Here is an 11,458-nt window from a genome sequence, read left to right as displayed (position 1 = left end):
TCGGTGCGGGGCGACGTGCGGGACAGCGGCCGGTCTGACACCACCGCGACACCGGGAGCCGCGGGGCCGCAGCGGGAGAGGCCGCCCCCGGGACGGCTCAGCGCCGCCATCCGGTGCCCGCCGTGTCTCGCCATCCCCGCACCCCGAGCCCCGCCCCGCCCCGCACACCGCCCTCACGGCCCCGGGGGCCGCCCGTTGCCAGGAGCCGCCCGCAGCCGTGACCGCAGCATCGCGCTCTGCGGGACCCCCCGGCCCCGCCCGGCCCCGCCGCACCATGCGCGGCCTCGGCGCGGTGCTGTCCCGCCGCTGGGACTCAGCCCAGCCCCGCACCGACACCGACACAGACACCGGGCACCGACAGCGGTGAGCGCGGCTCCCCTTCCCCCGGGCACCACGCGGGGCGGGAGGTCGCGATACCCCGGTGCGATGTCAGCGCCCCAACCCGCAGCGCCGCCGAATCCCGGGGCTGGATCCTGGACCCGTCCGGGGAGCGCTACTACTGGTGGCTGAGCGCCATGGTGCCGCCCGTGCTGTACAACTGGGTCGTCATCATCTACAGGTGCGGGACGGGACGGGACGGGACGGGACGGGACGGGACGGGACGGGATGGGACGGGACGGGTCGGGACGGGACGGGACAGGACGGGTCGGGACGGGTCGGGGCGGTGACGGCTCCGGCCGTGCCAGGTGCTGCTTCTCGGGGGCGCAGGAGCGGCACGCAGCGCTGTGGATGAGCCTGGACTGTGTCAGCGATGCTCTGTACCTGCTGGACATCGGCGTGCGTCTCAACACCGGTCAGTGCCCGCACAGCCAACACGTGTGTTGGTGCAGGGGTGTGCACAGACTGTGTTGGTGCAGGGCTGTGCACAGACTGTGTTGGTGCAGGGCTGTGCTCACACCGCACAGGGGGAGGGACCCACCTTCCAACCCCCCCCCTGCACCCCATGGCAATACACAGCACTCAGCAGCCCTCTGCCCCCACCTGCCCCTCCTGGCACAGCACCACTTCAGAGCCCTTCATCCCCTTCAAGTCACAATCACCCCATAAACAGCAATTTCCCCTCCGTTTGTACCTGAAGGGAGCATATAGACAGGAGGGAGAACGGCTGTTTGTGAGGCAGTGATGGGACAAGGGGGAATGGTTTTAAAGTGAGACAAGGGAGATTTAGGTTGGATATGAGGAAGAAGCTTTTCCCCCAGAGGGTGGTGACGCACTGGAACAGGTTGCCCAAGGAGGCTGTGGATGCCCCATCCCTGCAGGCATTCAAGGCCAGGCTGGATGTGGCTCTGGGCAGCCTGGGCTGCTGGTTGGTGACCCTGCACACAGCAGGGGGTTGGGATGGATGAGCACTGTGGGCCTTTGCAACCCAGGCCTTGCTGTGATTCAGTCCCCCCATCACACCAGCCCATGATCCCCCCCACTCCTATCCCTACTGCCAACCACAGAGCCCCCCATCCCTCTGAGCCCCCCCAGCCCGGTGCTGCCCCACAGGGTTCCTTGAGGACGGCATCCTGCTGCTGGACCGGGGGCGCATCCGGCGCCGCTACCTGCGCTCCAGCAGCTTCGCATGGGACGTGGCCTCATTGCTGCCCATTGAGCTGCTGTGCCTGCGCCTGCGCTCAGCCCTGCGCTCCAACCGCTGCCTGCGCACCCCGCGGCTCCTCGAGGCCTTCGACCTCCGTGAGACGCGCACAGCTCACCCCTACGCCTTCCGCATCGCCAAGCTGATGCTCTACGTCTTCGTGGCCATCCACTGGAACGCCTGCCTCTACTTCGCGCTGTCGGTGCGCCTGGGGCTGGGCTCTGACCCGTGGGTTCACCCCAATGGGAGCCAGCCCGGCTTTGCGCGCCCGCTGCGGCAATACCTGCACAGCTTCTACATCTCCACCCTCATCCTCACCACCGTGGGTGACACGCCGGAGCCTCACCGCGAGGAGGAGTTCCTCTTCATGACAGCCGGTTTCCTGCTGGCCGTGATGGGCTTCGCCACCATCATGGGCAGCATGAGCTCCGTCATCGCCAACATGAGCGCAGCCGACGCCTCCTTCTACCCGGAGCACGGCCCGGTGCGGCGCTACCTGTGGGCTCACGGCGTGGCGGGGCGCTTGGTGCGGCGTGTGGCCGCGTGGCACGAGCACCTGCGTGCTCAGCGCAAGCTGGCGGAGGAGCACGTCGTACTGCGGCACCTGCCCGAGAAGCTGCGTGCCGAGGTGGCCGCCAGCGTGCACCTACCGGCACTGAGCAAAGTGGGGCTGTTCCAGAGCTGTGAGCGCGGGGTGCTGGAGGCGCTGGTGCTGCGTCTGCGCCCACAGGTCTTTGGGCCTGGGGAGTTCATCTGCCGGCGCGGTGACGTGGGCCGTGAGATGTATTTCATCCGCGAGGGGCGGCTGGAGGTGCTGGGGGCTGACGGTGTGACGCGGCTCGCCGTGCTGGGAGAGGGGCTCTACTTTGGAGAGATCAGCCTCATCAACATCCCCGGTGAGACCCTGCCAGGGCCCCAGGTTGACGCCCCCATAGTGCCACCCCTGTGCTGCCATCCCCAAGGTGCCAACCCCTTGGTGCCATCTCCTCAGCACCATCCCCATAGTGCCATCCCCATAGTGCCATCCCCACAGTGCCATCCCCATAGTGCCATCCCCATAGTGCCATCCCCATAGTGCCATCCCCATAGTGCCATCCTCCCAATGCCATCCCCAAGTTGCCATCCCCTCAGTGCCATCCCCGTGATGCCGTCCCCACAGTGCCATCCTCCCAATGCCATCCCCATGATGCCATCCCCAAGTTGCCATCCGGATGACTCCATCCCCATAGTGCCATCCTCCCAATGCCATCCCCTCAGTGCCATCCCAAGGTCTGTTCCTGTGCTACCCTCCCACCCCCACGTCCCGCTGGTGCCGGCAGAACCTGAGCACAGGCTGCAGCCAGGGCACATTTCGGTACAGTGAGCACGGCTGGTCCTGGTGCTGCCCTGGTTCTGTCCCTGCCCCGTGTGCCCTGACGGTACCGCCACCATCCCATCCTAACCATAGCTACGCACTCTCAGGGAACCGCTCAGGGAACCGGCGCACAGCCGACATCCGTAGCATCGGCTACGCAGACCTTTTCTGCCTGGCCAAGGAGGACCTGGCGGAGGTGCTGGCTGAATTCCCCAGCGCCCGCGTGCTGCTGGAGGCCAAGGGCCGTGAGATCCTGCTGCGTATGGACAAGCTGGATGTGCACGCCGAGGCGGCGGCAGCAGCAGCTCGGGAGGAGGCTGAGCGCCGAGCTCAGGTGCTGGAGGAGGCGCTGGAGACTCTGCAGACACGAATGGCGAGGCTGCTGGCACAGCTGGAGTCCAGTGCCCTCAAACTGGCGCTGCGCATCGGGCGCCTGGAGAGCAGGGGGCAACAGCGCGGCAAGTGGGGGCAGGGGAAGGGCAGGAAGAGGAGCCCCAGCAGGATGCAGCGGGCTGCAGCGGGAGGGGAAACTGAGGGGCCACCCCCCAGGGCACAAGATCCCACTAAGGCGCAGGGTCCCACTACTGTGCAGGGTCCCAGGGGGGTGCAGGGTCCCGCCACAGCACGAGGTGCCATTGGCAGACCAGGTCCCACAAGGACACGTGGACCCACCAGGGCACAGGGTCCCAGCAGGGTGCAGGGTCCCCCTGGTGCACAGGGTCCCACGGGTGTACAGGGTCCCACGGGTGTACAGGGTCCCACGGGTGTACAGGGTCCCACCAGGGGTCGGGGTCCCGCAGGGTCTCGAGTCACACAGCCCAGAGGCCGCTGGCGTTGAGGGCCATGGACCTGCCTGGCTGCCGGGTGTGCATTAGCAGCGACAGTCGGTGCTTCGTGACAGTGGTTGCTGGGTAATGATGACAACAACCGCTGGGTGATGGTGACAATAGTTGCTATGTAGCAATAACAACAGTTGCTAAGCAGCAGCAGTGGTTGTGGGTGAATGAGAAGCGTGGCATCGTAACCGGGATGGGAGATGGAGGGATGGGGGGGGAGGGGGCGGGGGGCTCCCAGCACAGCAGGAACAGGGACTGCACTGGTCAGAGTGGGGTGGGGATGTGATGGAGATGGAGATGGGGGCAAAGACAGAGACAGCATTGGGATGGTGATAGGGAAAGAGACAGACTGAGATGGGGATGGGACAAGAATGGAGCAGGACAGGAGGGGAAAGAAATGGAAGGGTGGGAGGTGACAGGGATGGGGATGAGGGTACGAACTGTTGGAACAGGAACAAGGGTTTGGACAATGATAAGGAGGGAATGGCAGGGGACAAGAATGAGTATGACAGAGACAGGGGTAGGGACAGCTCGGGGTGAAGATAGGGTAGGAATGGGAAGAAATGGGATAGGAAAGGGAAGGAAAGGGAAAAGAGGGGACAGATCAGAAGGGAACAGGGATGGGGATGGAGAAGGGACAAGGATGTTTGCTGGGTTCAGAACGAGGACAGAGATAGTAATGGAGATAGGACAGGAATGGGGGTGGGTAAAGGAAGGAATGGAGATGGGGTTGGAACAAGTGTGGGACATGAATGGGAAGGGGGATGGCAACGGGGATGGAGATGGGATCGGGCGGGATGGGGGAGGCAGGAATGGCGATAGAGACGAGAATGGGGATAAGGGTGGGAACCACGGGTGACCCAGGGTGGGGTTGGGACAGGAATGGGGAAGGGGATGGGCGAGAGGGTGGGAAAGGGAGAGGACAAGAGAGGGGAGGAAAGCTCGGAAGTGAACGGGGATGAGATGGGACGAGGACAGGGATGGTTTGGGGCGAGGCCGGGACGCCGAAGGCGGCAGCCGTGGGAGCGGCCTCGCACCCCCGGGGGACCCCGGCGCGGCCCCGGCTGAGAGCGGCCCAGCTGCAGCAAACAACGTGGGGTGCTGCGCAAACAGCGGCGGGGAGAAGCGGGCGGTGGCTGCTCGGGCACGGGGGAATCTGCGGGGAGCGGCCGGGGGGAGCCGGCGGGGCGGGGAGTTCACATCCCCTCGAGTCCCTCGAGCTCCGCTCCGGCCCCGCCGCCCCCCCCCCCCCCCCCCCCCCCCCCCCCCCCCCCCCCCCCCCCCCCCCCCCCCTTCGGTCTTTCTTCGCCGCCCCCCGCCGCCCCCGCCCCGCCCCGCCCCGCTCCCCTCCGCCGGTACCGCCCCCGCTCACTCTCTCGGAGGCTCCGAAGCGCGCGAGGCGGCGTGGAGCGGAGCGGTCCCGGCGGAGCCCCCCGGTGCCGTCCCCGGTGCTGCCGAGGAGGGAGCGATGGGCGCGGGGCGGCTGTGAGGGCTCCGCGATGGACCCGAGGCGACTGAACGAGTCCCTGCAGGAGCTGCTCTGCCGCCCCGGGAACGGCACCGGCTCCGCCAACGGCACCGGGACCGGCCCCACCTGGAACGGTTCTGCCTGCGACCTCCTCCGCAGGGGCCTCCGGGGGCCGCCGGCTCCCAAAGGTGAGAGGGAGGCGGGCGGGATGGAATGGGACGGGACGGGACGGGACGGGACGGGACGGGACGGGACGGGACGGGACGGGATGAGATGGGATGAGATGGGATGGGGCGAATCGCGGGGCCGCGCACCGGAGCCGCTCCCTCCCGGTGCGCCGCGTCCCAGCATCGCCCCGGTGCTCAGCGCACGGTGATCCCGGAGGGGGCTCGGACTGCGCGGGGGCAGCGAAAGTCCCGAGCGGAGGCGGGAGGGAACCCCGGGAAGCCCCGGGATCCCCCGCTGCATCGCCCCATCGCGCTGCCTTCACGTGGGGATGCCCGCGCCGGGTGATGCCCGCTCCGTTCCGCTCCGCTCCCGGTGACAGCAGCCGGGGGAGCGTCCGAGCGAGGAGCGGAGCTCGGGCCAGGCGGGGCTCGGCTCCGGGCAGCGGCAGCAGCGCGTTTCCTCCGCCCGCCGTCCCCGAGCTGGATCTCGGCCCGGGTGGCACCGCGTCCCGGCACCGCGTCCTTGGCACCGCAGGAGCCGCCGGGCACCGCGCGGGGCTGGCGGCGGAGCCGCTCCCGGGCGCCCTGCGCTGCCTGTGACCGTGCACCCGCAGAGCTGGACCTGACGGTTCGCGTCCTGCTCTACGCGCTGATCTTCGTGCTGAGCGTCTGCGGGAACGCGCTGGTGGTGGCCGTGCTGCTCCTCAACCGCCGCCTGCGAACCGTCACCAACTCTTTCCTGCTGTCCCTGGCGCTCAGCGACCTGATGCTGGCGCTGTGCTGCATGCCCTTCACCCTCATCCCCAACCTCATGGGCACCTTCATCTTCGGAGAGGCCGTGTGCAAGTTGATGGCCTACCTGATGGGTACGACCGATGGGCCGGGGGCCGTGAGCCGCTCCGCTCCGAGCCGCCGCTGAGCCCTCCCCGCCCGCAGGCGTGTCCGTGTCGGTGTCCACCTTCAGCCTGGTGGCCATCGCCATCGAGCGGTACAGCGCCATCTGCAACCCGCTGCAGTCCCGCGTGTGGCAGACCCGCTCCCACGCGTGCCGGGTGATCGCCAGCACTTGGCTCTTCTCGGCGCTGCTCATGTTGCCCTACGCCGTGTACAGCACCACGCGGCTGCTGCCCGTCCCCGGAGCCCGGCCGCCCCTCAGCCAGTGCACCCACGCGTGGCCCAGCGAGCACGTGAGACAGGCGTGGTGAGTGGGGAGCGGGGCGACGCGTGGGGAGGGCGAGGGGCTGCCCAGCGACGGGCGCTGCGCTTCCAGGTACGTCCTGCTGCTCCTCGTCCTCTTCTTCATTCCGGGCGTGGTGATGATCGTGGCTTACGGGCTCATCTCCCGCGAGCTGTACCGAGGGATCCGCTTCGAGCTGGACATCAAGGGGGAAGCGGCAGGTGAGGCTCTGGGGAGCGGGGAGCGGCTCCGGGCAGTGCCTTCATCCCGGGGCCAACAGCGGGGGATGAGTCCCACTGTAGGACCCTTTGTCGAGCCCCCTCCTGATGCCCACACCATGGAGGCCACACCGCTCTGTGCCCCAGCCATGCCCAGTGCCGTGACCGGTGCCGTGCCCGGTGCCATTCCCGGTGCCATTCCCGATGCCATTCCCGGTGCCATTCCCGGTGCCATTCCCGATGCCATTCCCGGTGCTGTGCTCAGTGCCACGTTCTCATGGTGCCACCTGTGTCCTCGTGGTGCCACATCCATGACCTCCCCACTCCTTCCCGCAGCCCAGCGCGGCTCAGAACCGCTGCCCACCTGCGATGAAGGGGACGGCTGTTACCTGCAGCTCTCCCGGCCGGGCGGGGCGCTGGAGCTGCGGGCGCTGGGCACGGCGGGGGCTCAACAGGAGCGTGCGCGCATCAACAGCTCCGAGGCGAAGCTGGTGGCCAAGCGGCGCGTGATCCGCATGTTGGTGGTCATCGTGGCCATGTTCTTCCTCTGCTGGCTGCCCATCTTCGCTGCCAACACGTGGCGAGCCTTCGCACCTCGGGCGGCCCAGCGCGCTCTCTCGGGGGCGCCCATCTCCTTTATCCACCTGCTGTCCTACACTTCTGCCTGCGTGAACCCCATCATATACTGCTTCATGAACCGCCGGTTCCGCAGCGCCTTCCTGGGCACCTGCGCCGGCTGCCGCCGCTCCTGCCCCCGCCGAGCGCCCGACGAGGACGCGGCCAACGCCAACGCGTCGCTCTCCAAGTTCAGCTACACCACGGTCAGCAGCCTCGGCCCCCCCTGAGCCCCCCTGAGCCCCCCTGAGCCCTCACCGCCCCCTGGTGCCCCGGCGCAGCCCCGTCGTCATCCCCCGGCTCCCCGCATCCTGCGCCCCGGTGCCGCCCCGCACACGGTGCCCGCGGTCTCCCTGTTGCGGTGCCCGTGCGTGGGGGGGGGGGGGGCGAGGAGATGCGGGACGGGGCCGGCGGTGGCCCCGCACTGCGCTCCCCTTTCCCGTGGGCTGTGGGGCAGGGGGCGGTGGGGCGGAGAGGGGAAACGCCCCCCCGCGGTTTCACCGCTCCCCGCCGCGGGCTCCGGCCGCAATAAAGCCTTGGTCCGGTGCCGCCTGCTGCGCTCCATCTGACCCGCACCGAGTCCATCACAACCGGGACCGGACCGGACCGGCACGGAGCGGGTGGGTCATTCCCAGAGCCACGAGTGGTGCCGCTCACACACACACACACACACACACACACACACACACACCCCTGTGCAGACACACACAGCCGCGCTCTGCACTCGCGCACGATGCGCTCTCACAGCGCCCCGGTGCGATGCGCAGCCCGCATTGCCCAGCACAGCTCCGGATCCCGCATCACCCCGGTGGGATCCGCGTCCCGCGGCGCCTTTCTCAACCTTCTCCCCTACGGACGGGGCTGCATCTCCCGCAGTGCTCAATGGGACTCGTCCCGCACCGACCCCATATAGGACTCCATCTCCCACAGTTCCCCCGTGGGGCTCCATCGACAGGACTCCATTTCCCATAGTCCCCCCCAGAGCTCCCCAGCGGGATTCCATCTTCACAGCGAGACTCCATTTCCCATCCTCATCAATGGGATCCACCTCCTCGAATGCCCCAAAGAAGACACTGTGTCCCGTTATCCCCAATGGGACTCCCTCTCCTCAGTGACCATTAGGATTCCATCTCCCATAGGGCCCCGATACTATTCCACCTCTGACCTTGACCAAATGGGATTCCAGCTGGATCCATGGAGATCTGTGATGAATGGTCACCCCTGGGGGTTGTGCTGGGATCGATTCTCTTTAATATCTTTAATATCTTAATATCAATGAAATCACAGAATCATAGAACTGCTCGGGTTGAAAAAGACCTTAAAGATCATCAACCTCAACATAACCATAGTGCCCTTACATTGACAGTGGGGTTGTGTGGCTGATTGCAGTTTGCTGATGACCCCGAGCTGTGGGGTGCAGACAGAGCAGAGGGATGGGATGCCATCCAGAGGGACCCAGTCAAGTGAGCAGTGGGACCAGGAGAACCTCATGAGGTTCAACAAAGCCAAGTGCAAGGTCTGCACCTGGGTTGAGGCAACCCTCACTACCAATACAAGCTGGGGGATGAAAGGATTGAGTGCAGCCCTGCTGAGAGACCTTGGAGTTCTGGTGGATGGAAGCTGTCCATGAGCCAGCACTGTGCCCTCACAGCCCAGACAGCCACCTGCATCCTGGGCTGCACCAAAGCAGCACGGCCAGCAGGTCAGGGAGTGATCCTGCCCCTCTGCTCTGTGCTGTGAGGCCTCACCTGGAGCACTGAGTCCAGATGTGGAGTCCTCAGTGCAGGAGAGACATGGAGCTGCTGGAGAGCATCCAGAGGAGGGTCACAGCAATGATCCAGGGATGGAACAGCTCTCCTATGAGCACAGGCTGAGAGCTGGGCTGTGAAAGAAGAGAAGAGAAGAGAAGAGAAGAGAAGAGAAGAGAAGAGAAGAGAAGAGAAGAGAAGAGAAGAGAAGAGAAGAATAGGACAGACAAAGGGGAAGGCTGTGAGGTGAGCTGAGAGCAGCCTGTCAGTATCTAAAGGGCAGCAACAGGAAAGAAGGGGACAGACTCTTTGGCAGGGTCTGAGATGACAACAAGGGATAATGGTTTCAAGCTCAAAGAGGGGAGATTTAGGTTGGGTGGAAGGAAAAAGTCTGTTCCAGTGAGGGTGGTGAGGCACTGAACGGCTGCCCAGAGATGTGGGGGATGCTCCATCGCTGGAGACTTTGCAGAGAGGCTGAATCAGGCCCTGGGCAACCGGATCTACCTGTGGTGTCCCTGTGTATTGCAGGGCAGTTGGACTACACGACCTTTAAAAGTCCCTTCCAAGGATTCTATGATTCCACTTCCCACAGCGCCCAATGGGATCCATCTCTCCAAATCCCCAGCAGGACTCCATCTCCAAAAAGCCCCAGTGGGACTCCATGTCCATCAGTCCCCATAAGGGATTCTACCTCCCATAATTACCAGTGGGACTCCCACAATGACTGATGGGACTCCATCTCTCATAGGGCCCCAGTACAACTCCACCGCTGACCTTGACCCAATGGGACTTCATCTCCCTGAGTCGACCACCAAGTCTCCATCTCTGAATGTGACACAATAGGACTCCACGTCCCCCAGTCCCAGGTGGGATTCCATGTCCCCCCAGACCTGCAGCAGGGCACCAGCTCCCATAATGCCCAATGGATCTCCATCTCCCATAATGCCCAATGGACCTCCATCTCCCATTATGTTCAATGGATCTCCATCTCCCATAATGCCCAATGGACTTCCACCTCCCATAATGCCCAATGGATCTCCATATCCCATAATGCCCAATGGACTCCCATCTTCCCTGGTCTCCCTCCGGGACTCCATGTCCGAAATGCCCCATTGGGAGCCTATTCCCCCCAGTCCCCATCAGGACCATCTCCCATCATTACCCATCAGCCTCCATCTCTGACACAGGACTCCATCCCCCATAAGCGCCTGTAGGTCTCCATCCCTGATCCCCACAAGGACAGAGGCTCCAAAATGCCCCAATGGGACTCAATGTCCCATAATTACCACCAGGACTCCATCATTCCCATGGCCCCAATGAGACACCATCCACCTCTGAGCTCAGCCAATGGGAATCCATCTCAGACATCAACCAATAGGAATCCATCCTCAACCAATGGGAATCCATCTCTAATCTCAACCAATGGGAATCCATCTCTGACCTCAGCCAATGGGAATCCATCTCTGATCTCAACCAATGGGAATCCATCTCCGACCTCAACCAATGGGAATCCATCTCTGTCCTCAGCCAATGGGAATCCATCTCTGATCTCAACCAATAGGAATCCATCCTCAACCAATGGGAATCCATCTCTGACCTCAACCAATGGGAATCCATCTCTCATAATGCCAATAACGGAGCTCTGTCTCCCACAATTACCAATGGGACTCCATGTCCCATAATGCACCATGGACTCAGTCTCCCATAATGCACCACGGACTCCATTTCCCATAATACACCATAGACTCCGTATCCCACAATACCCCACAGACTCCGTATCCCACAATACCCCACGCCCTCCCGTCGTGCCCCGGGCGCTGTTTACTCGGAGGCCGCTCTCCTCCGGCCCACGTGCTCTGGCCCCGCCCCTATTTAGGCCCCGCCCCTAATTAGACCCCGCCCTTAATTAGACCCCTCCCTAATTAGGCCCCGCCCCGTCGCCGTCCCGTGATGGCGTCTCGCCGTGTCCCGGTGTCCCCGTGCCGGTGGTCCCGGTTGGGCGCTGTCCTGTTCCCGGTGGTGCTGACGTTGCTGTCGGTGCCGTCGGTGCCGTCGGAGCCGCCTCCCGGTGTCGCTCTGTTGGAGGCCGCGGGGCCGCGCTGGGGGTGGCGGAACCTGACGTGCCCCGGCTGCCGGCTGCTGTTCGGGGCGCTCGACATCGCGCTGCAGGTCCGGGATCGGCGGGACCGGGAACGGGACGGGACGGGACGGGGGGGAGAACGGGAGAACGGGAATGGGGTCAGAGCTGGGACGGTCACGGGACGGGGCGGGACTCGGGACGGCCCCGCAGGGA

The 11,458-nt window shown here is 64.8% G+C and overlaps 3 protein-coding genes across 3 annotated transcripts in view; all 3 read left to right on the top strand.

The window, feature by feature from the left end:
• Positions 1 to 17: 17 nt before the first annotated feature.
• On the top strand, positions 18 to 4,620 carry CNGA4 (cyclic nucleotide gated channel subunit alpha 4). Its single transcript, XM_015852565.2, has 5 exons — positions 18 to 363; positions 449 to 559; positions 687 to 793; positions 1,492 to 2,478; positions 3,044 to 4,620. The coding sequence occupies exons 1-5, from the start codon at positions 275 to 277 to the stop codon at positions 3,772 to 3,774; spliced, it is 2,025 nt and encodes a 674-aa protein (XP_015708051.1). The 5' UTR covers positions 18 to 274; the 3' UTR covers positions 3,775 to 4,620.
• A 497-nt stretch (positions 4,621 to 5,117) lies between these two features.
• CCKBR (cholecystokinin B receptor) lies at positions 5,118 to 7,965 on the top strand. Its single transcript, XM_015852617.2, has 5 exons — positions 5,118 to 5,428; positions 6,022 to 6,273; positions 6,344 to 6,608; positions 6,678 to 6,805; positions 7,139 to 7,965. The coding sequence occupies exons 1-5, from the start codon at positions 5,272 to 5,274 to the stop codon at positions 7,645 to 7,647; spliced, it is 1,311 nt and encodes a 436-aa protein (XP_015708103.1). The 5' UTR covers positions 5,118 to 5,271; the 3' UTR covers positions 7,648 to 7,965.
• Positions 7,966 to 11,074: 3,109 nt separating this feature from the next.
• SMPD1 (sphingomyelin phosphodiesterase 1) overlaps positions 11,075 to 11,458 on the top strand; it is a 3,804-nt gene continuing 3,420 nt past the window's right edge. The window contains exon 1 of the mRNA XM_015852558.2: positions 11,075 to 11,334. Coding sequence (XP_015708044.1) covers positions 11,116 to 11,334 — 219 coding nt within the window. The 5' untranslated portion in view covers positions 11,075 to 11,115. The remainder of the gene's footprint in view (positions 11,335 to 11,458) is intronic.

Source organism: Coturnix japonica, chromosome 1 (assembly GCF_001577835.2).
Source record: "Coturnix japonica isolate 7356 chromosome 1, Coturnix japonica 2.1, whole genome shotgun sequence".
Classification (NCBI taxonomy): Eukaryota; Metazoa; Chordata; class Aves; order Galliformes; family Phasianidae; genus Coturnix; species Coturnix japonica.
This window is presented reverse-complemented; position numbering and strand designations above follow the sequence as displayed.